The sequence below is a fragment of the Dermacentor albipictus genome, chromosome 5, assembly GCF_038994185.2.
Source record: "Dermacentor albipictus isolate Rhodes 1998 colony chromosome 5, USDA_Dalb.pri_finalv2, whole genome shotgun sequence".
NCBI lineage: Eukaryota > Metazoa > Arthropoda > Arachnida > Ixodida > Ixodidae > Dermacentor > Dermacentor albipictus.
This window is the reverse complement of record NC_091825.1, coordinates 124724630-124737597: the sequence shown is the minus strand read 5'-3', so window position 1 is coordinate 124737597 and position 12968 is coordinate 124724630. Positions and strand designations below refer to the sequence as shown.

The following is a 12968-nucleotide window of genomic DNA, read 5'->3' as shown; positions in this document are numbered from 1 at the left end:
ACAATGTTGAATTGTGGTGAGGTACTTCACGTACATAAACCACTATCGGGTAGATAGAGAGGGAAGGTTTACCATTATTTGATCTATTCACAGCTTCCTCGCTGCAGCCAGAGGCAAGCAGATAATGATAGCATGCGGGTGTTCAGAGCTATCTGTACAAAAGCAGGGCACATTGGTGCGAACGCTTTGTATTAAAGCAGTCATGTCTGAGCAAAATGTTTACTATATAGTTTCAAGGTAAAGGCAGAGTCATTTAAAACTGCTACATCAGCTAACAGCATAGTCCACAGTTGATCTACACTGCATTCGGAGAGGCTGAATTGGAGCGGAACTTCGATGTTGGCATGCAATGCCAGTTGGGCAAGAGGTTCAACGAAAGACTGCTGCATTTGTTGGGAGCGCATGGTACCTAAAGCACTGGAGCGAATTGTAAACTTGGCTAGTGGCAACAGTTAAATGTAAAGTTCACAACGAGTCTGCCACACATCTCAAGGTTCATTGGAAGCTTGAGTGAAAACTGTGCAGTTTTCAGCCCTGTATTTGTGCTGTGAGCACGTGTGTCTGTCTAGGAGTAAGTATGCTAGTGTCTATTGCAATGGGAGGGACCATAGCGCCTAGCTCTTCACTGCATGAAGGCTTTCTGTTATAGAGAACAAAAGAATTCAATAGTAGCCTTGTCTTATTTTAGTGTAAGCCAAGTATTATTAAAACTGTAATCCCGGCCACGGCAGCCGCATTTCGATAGCGGCAAAATGCGAAAACGCCTGTGTACTTGGATTTAGGTGCACGTTAAAGAACCCCAGGTGGTCGAAATTTCCAGAGTCCTCCGCTACGGCGTGCCTCATAATCGAAAAGCAGTTTTGGCACGTCAAACCCCATAATTTAATTTCTTTTTGAATTAAAACTAGTTTTTATGATGTGCAGGTTCTACTGTACTAGTGTTTGAGAAGATGCATGCATTTTGCCATCTTGCAGTCTGTGGAGTAAAATGTGTTTCCCTCTTGCGTACGCGTTTTGAAGGAATGGCTCTAGAGACTTGATAGGTGAAGTTTGGATGAAACTCGAGCGGAATCGAGATGTCAGCTTCTCACATTCTTGCTGCTGCCTTCGTAGACATGGATGGCCAAATTCAAATGCATTTGTACACCCCAGGAGGTGATGTTCAGAACATGTGATCATCCCCCATTTTTGTTTTTTTTCGTGGACATCTGTTTCCATCTTGTTTCAGCTTTACTGTGTTGAATTTGCATTTGCTTTCAAATCTCTATATAGCATGGTTATAATAAATCATTATAAAATGTTTTTTTGCCATATCAGCACATAATTAACATTGGATATAACAAGGGTATACTTGTGTCAGATGTGACTTCGTTTTATTGAGGTTTGACTTTATTGGACGGCATTTTAGTGGGACACTTTGTACATAATTGAAAGATTGGTGCATGACTGTAGTTTATTATTGCAGAAGCTTAAGTTGAACTAGGGCATCTTTGACAGCCTGCCTGGTTCGAGCCCTGCTTTATTTCTGTGCTTGCATTGGACAACTTTTACATATTTTGATACAGCTGTAGCTTGAGTGTAGAATGTCAGTGTTACCCTCTTAACAATTGTATGTTGGAGTTGTATAAAGTTAAAACAATTCTCATTATGTGAGTGAAGCAGCATTGAGAGATACAAATTATGGTGTGTTTTGATAGCATTGTGCCATATAATGGGTAAGAACATGAGCTTTTGCTACTGCTGCTGTTGCCGTTTACTGATGGCATTGCTACCTCCCGTATGTGACATGTCAAAAGGACAGTGATCTTTTAAACCTTTTTCGTACCTTACTTGATTATGCAGGGTTCAGCCTGCAAACTTGCATGGCCAGAGTTTTTCTTTTTTTTTTTTACTTCATAGAGCATATAGCGGCTTTTATCATTCATGTACACTAATGCTTTGTTGTAATAAAACAAAACAGCTATTCAAATGACCAGCCTTTTTTTGTTTTTAATAACTCTGTGTCCGCTTGCAGTTTTGTGCGCTGTAGTTGGCATCCCAATAATGCCAAAAAAAAAAAAAAGACATGGCCGAGGTCAGGATTTGAGCATAACCAGCCAGAAAGGTTTGAGAAGTTTCTTGCAGATGCTTTCACCCCTAACGCTTTAATATGCACGCCTTTTGCTTAGCCTAGATCTTTAGCACATTGTTAAAGACAGGTTGATGGATATTTTCTTTAGTGCAGGAATTGTGTAGCTTATTATTATATATTTATCTTCTGTTTGAAATATTGGCATGAGTCTGCTCAATGCCAGGCATCTGCTCAAGTTTGTGAAGAACCTGCCATGGTGGCGTGGTGACTTTGGCGTTACTCTGCTAAGCTCGAGGACGCGGGATAGTATCTCGGCCACGGCACCGGTGTTTCAATGGGGTTGAAAGGCGAAAACGGCCATGTACCACATTGGGCGCATGTTGGAGAATCCCAAGTGGTCAAAATTAGTGTGCACTTCCCCACTACAGCATGCTTCATAATCATATTACGGTTTTGGCGCATAAAATACCAGAATTCTTTTATTTGTGAAGTAGCAAATGTACAACCTTGGAAAAGGTAGGAGTAAATTGGTCTGCATGTGTGCAGTTTAATTGGGTAAGTTAAGGCCATCATATTTTGTATTGTGAAATGCGAACAGATGCTGAATAAACACGATTTTGCTGGCTGCAGAGTTGCTCTGTTAATCACCAGAGCCACTTCGACGGCTCTCCTACCTGTCCTTTTACGGTTTTTGTAGCCTGCATAGAGGGGCCATATGACACAGCGGTCCAGCCATTCTCAGTTTATTACTCTAAGAGTAAATGAGGCAATATTGCCAGGCGCGCGTGCAAAAACTCGGCTCTTGGCGCACATTTTCAATTTCAGGTCGTAACCTCTGAACTCAATCCAATCGACGGCGACCGCCATTGTGGCATGACTTGTGTGACGTCGAGAAGTGCGGGTCCGCTCTGTCGTCTGCTCCGAAACATACCGAAACCACCGCGCGATACCGGAGTCCTGGCTTCGCATGACAGCAATGGCGTCACCGTTGCATTGTACGCGCATTTCATTCACTAGCGTGAGAGAAACGGCAGAAACTATCACGCGGTGAGGGCCGAGACTCGCACATGTGAAAACGAAACCACGCGCGCACGTTGACTACGCAGAACGCCCTTCATTTCGTCACCCGTCATTGTTGCCAATGGTTCAGTGCGATATAAATAATCGTGTAACAATTTTCTACTCAATCGAAAGCGCCGAAATTTAGTCTTGCTGTGGGACGCGTACGGTTTAACTTGCACTCGCGCTCGCTGGGGTGTCAAGTCGGCTACCAGAGATGTATCACGCGAAGCGCTCGCTGGGGTGTCGCATGTTCTGTGACTTCGAGTTCCGTGGCCACCAAGAAGGTGGCCGCTCTGTCGGACATGGTTGAGTGGAGAAGCCTACGAGCCCATGTTACTGTACCCATGTGCGTGAAAGCCTGCTGGATTGCGGCAACAGGTGGTCGATCGGCGTGAACTACTACGCCCACACCGTAAGCCACATTGCACTTTCCCGTATCGATCTGTCCCTCCCCCGTATTCGCACGGCAGAAGAATCCAGAAAAAAAAAACGATTGCAAGAGCCCTTTGTGGTTTATTAATGTGCAGGTTCAAAGTCAATCTGCGAACGCGTTTAACAAATATGCATTATTACTACAGTGCAATGGGGTATATCGCGCGGCTTAATTAAGGGTTCTCGCAAGAGTACTAGGCCACAGCAATCGGGTCGGCTTGTGTAGACGTGCAAGCACCGCTACACGCCTTATCATCCTTGGCTCAAAGACACGTGACTCCTCTCGCCTACACAACTTAAGTCACGTGTCATGACTAGCCATGTGTGCGCTTTACACATTCTTTTCAGCTGCACTTGACTGTTAAAGTTGGCGTGAAATACGGACGAACGGTCGTCACGGCAAGTATCGCAACTTGCTCAAGAGTCGCTAGGAGGCTGTGTAAAATAATATGGCAACGTGAATTACGTACAGGAATGCATGTGTTATAAATTTCGAATACGAATTGCTATTTCAATCCGAGAATTTGATATTTTTGCATGGCACTTGGGCAGGAACGCGATGCGGATACATGAGCCTCTAAGTCGCGATGGTTTTACTTCACCCTGTGTTGAAATTGCGATACCTTCGGTTGAAAAAAAAAAAAAAAATCCGCGTCCGCCACCATGGTCTTGTAAGTTTCGCTGGTTAACATTCTCGAGGCGCGCAGTGGGTGCAGGAGATTCGCAAAAAAAAAAAGGGGGGGGGGGATTGCGGCGCACCAAAACTACCCGGGAACCATCTGTGCAATGTAGGAGCACCAACCAAAAAATACGCAAACCTTTTTTATGCTTGATGAAGACGATAACGTTTTCGAAGGAGACAACGGGCTGCGGTACAGGAGGGGCAATACTATAGCGTTAACCTCGGCAAGAAAGAAAGTGCGGTCCAGGTGGTTCAGGCGGGCTCCAAGCCACCGTGGTTCATGCTCGAGCAGATATAGCAATAGAACAGATCTACTAGCGGCGTGTGAGAGCTTCAAATTTAACGTAGAAAACTTGAACTGGAAAAAAATAAGCATCAGAAAAGAAGCCCACGATCGCAGGACCAGATGAAAAAAAAAAGCTATAGATGTCGAAGGTACCATAGTAGGCGTCATGGACGTGCGGGCTAGCGCAGAACGCGCGCAAGTTAGTCAGCCGCGCAAGCTCTGCTGCTGGTCTCGTTGAGTTTGCTGCGGTGCGCTGACATGCACACAGCGTGTTCGCTGCATAAAATGACCTCGCGATCGCCAGCGTCGTTGACAATGCAGAAGCGGCGACGTGAAGAGGCCTGCGGGAGCTGCAACTTTTGTCGAGTTTTACATCGTTCATCAGTTGAAATTACATGCACACGCACGCACGCGCGCACACACACAAAAAGAAGAAAGCGCGACATATATGGTGTACCAAACCAGTGCCGTCATCTACATCTATATAGCGCGTCTTAATTAAGGCGTCTCGCAAGAGTACTAGGCCACAGCAACCGGGTCAGCTTGTGTAGACGTGTAAGCACCGCTACACGTCTTATCATCCTTGGCTCAAATACATGTATGTGACTCCTCTCGCCTACACGCCTTTAGTCACGTGTCATGACTAGCCATGTGTGCGCTTTACACATTCAGCTGCAGTTGACTGTTACAGTTAGCGTGAAATACGGACCAACAGTCGGCACGGCCTGTAGCACAATTCGCGTGGCCCACAAACTCGCTACGCACTTCGGACTGCGCTTGCCCGCACACCTACCCTGCACGGTGGTGAAGGAAACCCAAAGTGCGCACGGGTGGTCGGCATTATGCAAGAGGTCTGTATATGCCATAGAGCAAGTGCCGAAAGCAAAGAAAAATTTCGATTGGGTGGCGTGTAAACAGCATAACTCGAACTCGTACTGATCCGTTGCAGTGACGTCCCGCTGACATATAGAATAGTCCTTAACAAGCCTCAATCGCGCTAGCTTCATGCTCGCCCGACGATGTAAGCAGTCTGGTCACTCATGGATGGTCGTCTATTAAGGACGTGGCAGTTGCGCGGTTCGGCTGCTCGGTGTCGCTTTTGAAATCGACCAGAGTTGATTACGCGGTAAAAATTAGCAGCGTCAACTTTTTTTTTTATTTCTGGAAACTGTATATACGAGATCCTCAGATGGCATGCTTCAAGTCTTCGATGGGAACCAATCGCATGTCTATTTTGTTTAGAAAGTTAACTAATCCGATTTGCATAATCGTCTAACTACACCAAATCGTATTCAAATGTGCGCTTCTGTGGTAAAAGTAATCCAGGGGAAATCACTTAATTATCTCAGCTTCCGTAATTTCAAGCAACTTCGTATGCATATCATGGAAAACACAGCACATCGCAACAAACGAATGATAATTATGGTCTGGTTTCTGTTCTCCTTATGCTAAATAAAGTGCCGCAAATCATAACAAGTCAGACACAGCAAGAGTTTTCTAAGCAACACGGAAACAAAATGGGTATTGTAGGCTTTGTTTTTGGTATCACGGCGGAAGCCGCGTATGCATGACAACGTGCGACTTGTCTCTCATTTAGTGTTTCTGCCAGTCTAATGATGCAGCAGTTTTTTATCTTTTACGCTACGATATATGATGTTTTCCTTGCAGTAGGTTCTTTTACATATGGATGTATACGAAACACAAATGCTTCAGCAGCTTTCTTAGAGCGCAGCTCTTGGGCGCCCCTTCCTAGCGCACGAATATACATATATATTCGTGCGCGGTATATATATATATATATATATATCCCTTCCACGCGTTTTCGGCGTATACGCATGTTGAAAGTGCAGCGTGGACGGACTTTTAGCAGATTTCTCGCTTTATTCAACGCGTGAAAACAAAGGAGGTTATATAGCTAAACTTGGTGTAAACACAGGCGCCAGAAATTACCTCAGCATCATGCCTGGTTGCGGCGCCTTCAACCGAACGGAGTCTGGAAATACATTTTATTGCATTCCGCGCAGGAAGGACGTTGTGTGTGGTGCCTGTTCTCGTGGTTGTCGGCGGTGGTTGATGGTCGAGGGTAAGACTTGCGATACGAAGGCGCCGAGGAAAAGGGCGCATGCTGTGGCGCAATGGAATTGTGGTGAAGGGACGAAGGGGGGGGGGGTGATTCTGTCGCACAGCCGAATTAGAGGTGAGGGGGGAGGGCAGGCTAGAGAGGGGTGCACTGTCACTCGCTCGTCCCTTCGTTCGCTCGCTCGATCATTCGGGCTATTCGCCTATATTCAAATTATAATCGACAATTTGTGCACGATTTCTCGTTCAGTAATTACTTTCGCGCCGTTGCCTGGATGGTTGCTCTCACGTGACTGGACTTTTTGCATGCGACCGATAATCTCTACCTGTTCGGTTTGCGCGGATCGCTATGCTTAGCGCCATTGAAAACAACGTAAAGGAATTTCAAGTAAGCTGTTCGGTTCACACGGCTCGCGCTTTTTCACGTTTTTCTGAATTCAGCGTACACCCTGCTAGTTGAAGAATGGTATGGCTGAAGATTGCCAGTAGGCATTACATCTCTAAGTAGCCCCGTCCGTCGCTTTGAGCCAACAGTGCTGGGAAAGCCAAGTACCCTTCCAAAAATATAAATGCCCCATGTGCATAGCATGTTATGATCGCGCTTTTCACATCTGGTTTACCTGTCACGTTACAGACCCCGTCCTAAAATACCATTATGGTCGTCTACAACTGGAAGGAGCGCGATCGAAAAGAATGAAGAGAGGTTGGATGAAAAACATGGAAGAATACCTCACCCCTGTTTACGTACTGGAAACATCAACAACAAAATAATCTTCAAGAACACAGCAGCAACTGTGCAAGTGTACTGCAAGTTCGATGACATCAAAGGAACAAAATACGTATTAAATGCACATAAGTACACACATTTATTTATGCCACTATACGCGGTGATCATTTTTAAGTTTCCCGGAATTAAAAAAAATCGCCTGTTGCAGATAACACAATCCTATAGTCCTTGTGCAGTATTATTAAGATAGACTGACATCACTTGCACGAAATATCGAAACACATATTCGTCTAATTAAAAATATCACGAATGATTTTCTAGACAACTACTTTACGGCACATATTGGAATTTACGAATTGTAGCCGATGAGTTTGCAAGACGCGTCCACTTTGAATTAATTTCCAGAATGACACCAGTTTGGAAATATGCGCTATAAGACTCGCCATAAATATGTACTGTTCTTCCACTTACTTTTTAATCAAAACGCTTTCTTCATGCATTAAAGCGTTAAAGTAACGGGAACGTCCGCCTATTTCGTCCCACACTTTGAGAAATATCTCGCAACTGGTGTCATCCTGGAGATTCGTTTCAATTGGATATACGTCATACAATTTCATCGGCTAACAATGCGTAAATTGAAATATGTGCCACAAAGTTCAAGCGCGATAACATTGTGGCCGCGGGCTGTGGGTACGAGCGAGAGCGTGCGAGGGTGAGGCTGAGAATGGTGGCTCGATCTCGTCCTTGTAAGGGAGGAAGGCGGGGACGAAGCGCGCCGTCTTCCATCGCGCACAAGGCAAAGCGGGAGCAGGGAGCGAGGGTGAGGTAGGTTTTTCTTTGCTGGTGGCTGCGCACGGCTCGGCTGAGCGCGGGCCCTACCCATCTTGAAAGCGATCTGCGATGGGTACATAGTCTAGGCGGGCTGAGGGGCTGATAGTTTCGTGCGCTGTGTGTTCTCGCCGCTGAGTTCGCGTTGAAGCTAAAGGCAGCAGGAATGTCAATTCGCTCGCCGTGCAGCGAAAGCTGCAGGGTGCTTGAACAAATCAGAGGAGCCAATGTGCAGGTCATGTCAGTTCGCGATGTATGCAATCCACGCCTGTGCCTGTTTAGCTGAGGACAACTCACCATTCTTCGCCTACCTACCCGGTAGGGCTCTCTCGTGGGTTATCGAGATGCGACGTCTGTGCCACTACAGGCCGCGTTCTTCGTCCCGCCAGCGTTGTGAGGCGTTTTGTAGCTGCCAGGTCGCTGTTCCTTTTATTCAGCAACACCTTCTCTTGCGTGCTGGGTCGCGCCAAGATGTCGCACCGTGTCAGAGGAGTCCAAGCGCAGCGCCAAGCCTTGCTGACGCTCTCAACGCGCAACGCGTATGCCAACAGCGGAAGGCAGAACGTTGGCTTCGTAGCATGTCATACGCTCCCTGGCTTGGTTCTTCCACCGAGGAGACCGAACGTAGTGTTTACGGTGCGTCCGTTTTGCTATGTCGCTTTTTGCAGCCAAGTGCATGCACTCAACGTCCTTGAAGACCTAACCCTCCTTGCGCGCGAACTGCGCATATTCCGTCGAATGGGATGGCACTCCACTGACGGTGGCGGCACGAACTGTTCAACGTTTAGCACATAGCGTTTCCTTGCACTCGATTTACGCGTTTACCAGCCTCTTCAATGTATTGCTATAAGGATGACGTGATTTCGTACTGGAAGGGAGTGGTTTGATACTGCATGTCAACTTAAAAGTCCGCGAAGCTACAGACCTCAGGCGACCTCGAGTGATTAATAAATGGAGTTAGCGCTAGGGTGTACCAGAAGAAGACGTCAGCAATAATTCTACGTAATCCAGATAAAGCAAACTGTTGTCATGGTCGTCAGACTGCGCACGCTTATACCTTTCTTGCTTGCTCATCCTTTACTCGGCTTCAAACAAGAGTTTTGAGCTTGTTTTGGACTTCGTGCGTGATTCGTCCCCTTTCCGCGTATATTATTTTCATTCTCATAAAACTGAACCTATGCCAATTCATGTGCTTAAGACGCGTCTTTGTGCGTTTTACTACAACGGTACCTCTGTCTATCATCTTGCAGTTTGAAGCAGAGAACATTTAATTTTATTCATGTCAAGTATGTAGTTTTGAGCGTGTATGCTTTGACTGTAACTGGTCAGGGAATATGCTACCATGCATTATTTGATTCCGCCGCCTTCGGTATGTTAACTTCTTTCCAAGTGACAGCGTTAAAATAAAATACATTGTTAAACATGGCATATAGGAGGCAGTCGAACAGAGATAGAAACAAAAGAATCACACACGTCCGTGTAGGGTCATTTACTTTATTGACAACATTCTCACCATTGCTAGTACTTGGCATCACGGGGCAAGAAACGCGAGATCACTGTAAAGAGGATAATGATATAGATCCTTACAGCCGTAGCCACAGACCAGCTTCGAGTCTAAGTTCTTCCTCGATTCCACCGAGCAGGGAGACTTCATGAGACGGATCTCAAGGTAAGGTGAGAATAACTGCACTAAACACAAAGCCCCAGTCCCCGTCTCTGAAGAGGAGAGGCCTAGTTGTCAGCCAGGCCTTGAAGTCTAAGCTAGGTGTCTGACAAGTGCCCTCATGATATCTGGGAAGGAGTCCGCTAGCCACTTCTTCAGTTCTTCACTTCTTCTCGAGCTGTTTCTAAACCGCGGGTATCGCTGGCAAATGTATCGCGTGACCTCCGAGATTGAGAACCGCGGATGATCTCGGAGGCTGTGGTTATCGTAGTGCAGTGACTGAAGTCTCCGGGAGGCACAACTCCTCGCAGGGTGGAGTCGAAGAAGAGCTTCGATACGAGGATGCTTTGATAATGTATAGATTGGTAACCATTACAACAACGAAAGCGAACGGGCTCTCCACATTTGGAGTCATGAACTCCGGTAGCAAGGTTTGTTGATTTCGTATGACTAGCTATGAACGATGAAAATGACACTCTGTGTTTTCGACCAGATGCTGATGACTTCAACGACAAACAACGTGCCCATGCGCGCACTCTCGTCATGCACAGAATAAGTCGTACCACTCCATGTGTACACCGAAGGTCGGGAACTAACGCTTTCTTTGTTCTGGTGCTTACAGTGACAATTTTCACGCGCGAACAAGTGACGAGCTCCAACTCTTCGAAGGGGTTCGCAGATTCCACGACATTGTTCTATAGCGGTAACAAAATAACACCGATTTGATCGCCTTTATTCTGCTATTATAAAGAGCCCTTCTATAGTCGTCTACAGCCTAGATATGCTATTGACAAGGTGCCGGAATTAGAAAGATGCCGTGCTCAATTGTTTACTGCACGTTTTTTCCGTACCGGTTGTAGAACAGCTGTGAGTAACGCAGTGACCACCCTGATTACATGTATAGCTGTGTTGGTTATCCGCTAGTTTATTTTTAAGCTTTTTACGCCGTGGAAGGCGGTTTTGCAGCGACATATCGCGTTGGCCAGGTACGGCTATTTGCTGTAACATTGGTTTGGGCAGCAAAAAAATCGGGAGATAATAACTTTTACTCCAACGCAAATGGCCTTGAATCCAATATCTAGGAGGCGCCGGATCAGTTTTCAGCATTTAGGTTGAACGTTTGGTACGTGTTGCATTTGCGATTCTGCATTCGTCAAAACCTGGCCTATAGCTCTGTGGCTTAGTACAGAAACTGAAACGCGTTCTTTTTTTGAGCAGCAGAACACATAGGCCACTTATCCGCCCCGCAGCGGCATGCGAATTCCATTACTGAGACGCGAGCTAACCTTCGGGTGAAGTCACATTAGACGTTGTGGGTGATTCAGAAAATAGGAAATCGATTTCAAGAGGTGGAACCGTGCGCACACATGCCGCGCCTCATCGCCGTGTTCACTTATCCGTACTTTTTGTTCTTTAAAAGCCCACACTCAGCGCAATGGTAGCGTTACGCTGTCTGACCCCCTTATGAAACATTTGCAACAGTTGCACGAATATCCGAACGTCATTTTCAGTTATCACTCCGATACATTTGTTGCGGCCCTTAGTAGGGGGAGTGGGCGTAGTCTGGTTGTATTGTTTTTCCAACGTTGCTTATTCGTACTTGCGGGAGCCCCCATGCTTCCCTGACTAGTGACTTGTCAGATATGCTCTGCAAGCTGCTTCAAGCATTGCTCAGTTACTCGTTTTGCTCGCAGTTCCTGTTCTATTAGGGCTATATCGGCTTATATAATTCCTCTAGTTAACGGATCGTAAACTCCTATTTTTTTTCATTTATCTTTGGCAAAGCGGGGTCGTATCTATCGAGCAGAATAAACGGCGCGATCAATTTCCGTTTACTCGAGATGGAAGGTACTTTTACGCCGAGTTAATATAGTGTGCAGTACCAGTAGCTTAGGAGCATTCTGGCGATGCCATTAACCGGAAGTGCACGCCACATGCATGCCTAACGTCGTAGGTTTTGCCTAGCGCGAAGTCCTTCATCCCAAGGCACCTGCCGCATCAACAATAGTTTATACCATCCTGTTGAACGAAAAAAAAAACATATTTTTTTACTCAAGCACAGCCTGCGCCTGTGTGTTTGCTGTTTTCTTGTCATTGTCGTCTCACAAAATTTGTTTTTTTATTCCTATAGTTTCCGTTTCCGCGTGGAAAAAAACAAAACTGCCCGCCTAGAGTGCAACTCTTATTAAAGAGTTTTAGATTAGGGGACGCAAGCGGCTTGCGTACCCAAGAACTAGGGGCCTTGGTACTGCGCATGCGCAGACACCTATGTCTGAGTCTGCGCACGCGCAGTACTGTCGCCCCTAGGTCTTGCGTACTCAAGCCGCTTGCGTCCCCTAATCTAAAGCTCTCTATTATATGGAACGCTCAACAACTGTTACTACAAACGAACAAACAACGCACGCCTTTCGCCGACGCGTCACGGAGTCAGTGCCAGCGAACTCGGCTTTGAATGCACCGCGTTCGCCGGTGCTTCCGCCGCGGGCGACGGCGAAGTTGCCGAATCGGCAACGATGTTGCTGTCCACCACGATCGCCGGCTCGATGGACGACGACGATGGCTGTGGCGGCTGGGCGTGCGGGTAGATGGCGGCCATTTGCGAGAAGTAGGAGCACGGGAACGGCGCCATCATGGGTGCGAACCTCGTGAACGGGAATGACGCGAATCCTACGCTGCCTGGGCTAGATGCTGCGGCTCCGGCCCACAGAGCCAGAGCTGCGGCTTGGGGCTGGAAAGCTGCTACGGCTGCGGCGGCAGCCGCTGCTGCTGCCGCGGCGGTCGTCTGTTCGGTTAGCTGCTGCTGGGACGTGGCAGGTGGCAGCCCGTTGCACTCGGCGTCGGCCGACGATGATGTCACTTCCGCCTCCAAACTCGACTCCTGTTCCGACTTCGAGTGGCCTGAAAGAAGGGCGAGGTGTGAAGAGCAGACGTCAGTAAATGCCAGCAGTTTCAATTTCTGCGGGTGCAATATGGTGCAGAAGCCGCGTAGAACAGTGAATAAACAACCTACTAATAGGGCCTCTACTCAGGTTCAGTCTGGCTATATATTATACAGCACCGATATGCGTAGTGCTTCGCCTATAGAGGCGCCACTGATGGCCACCTAGCAGTTCTTTTCTAAGTACGCTCGGGATGCAG

The 12968-nt window shown here is 46.9% G+C and overlaps 1 protein-coding gene across 3 annotated transcripts in view; it reads right to left on the bottom strand.

Annotated features, from left to right (window-relative positions):
- Positions 1-12185: 12185 nt before the first annotated feature.
- Positions 12186-12968, bottom strand: part of LOC135913925 (paired box pox-neuro protein-like) — a 29796-nt gene continuing 29013 nt past the window's right edge. For all 3 annotated transcript variants that reach the window (XM_070539724.1, XM_065446616.2, XM_070539725.1), the window contains one exon: positions 12186-12728. In XM_070539724.1, the coding sequence (XP_070395825.1) occupies positions 12250-12728 (479 nt within the window). In that variant the 3' untranslated portion in view covers positions 12186-12249. The remainder of the gene's footprint in view (positions 12729-12968) is intronic.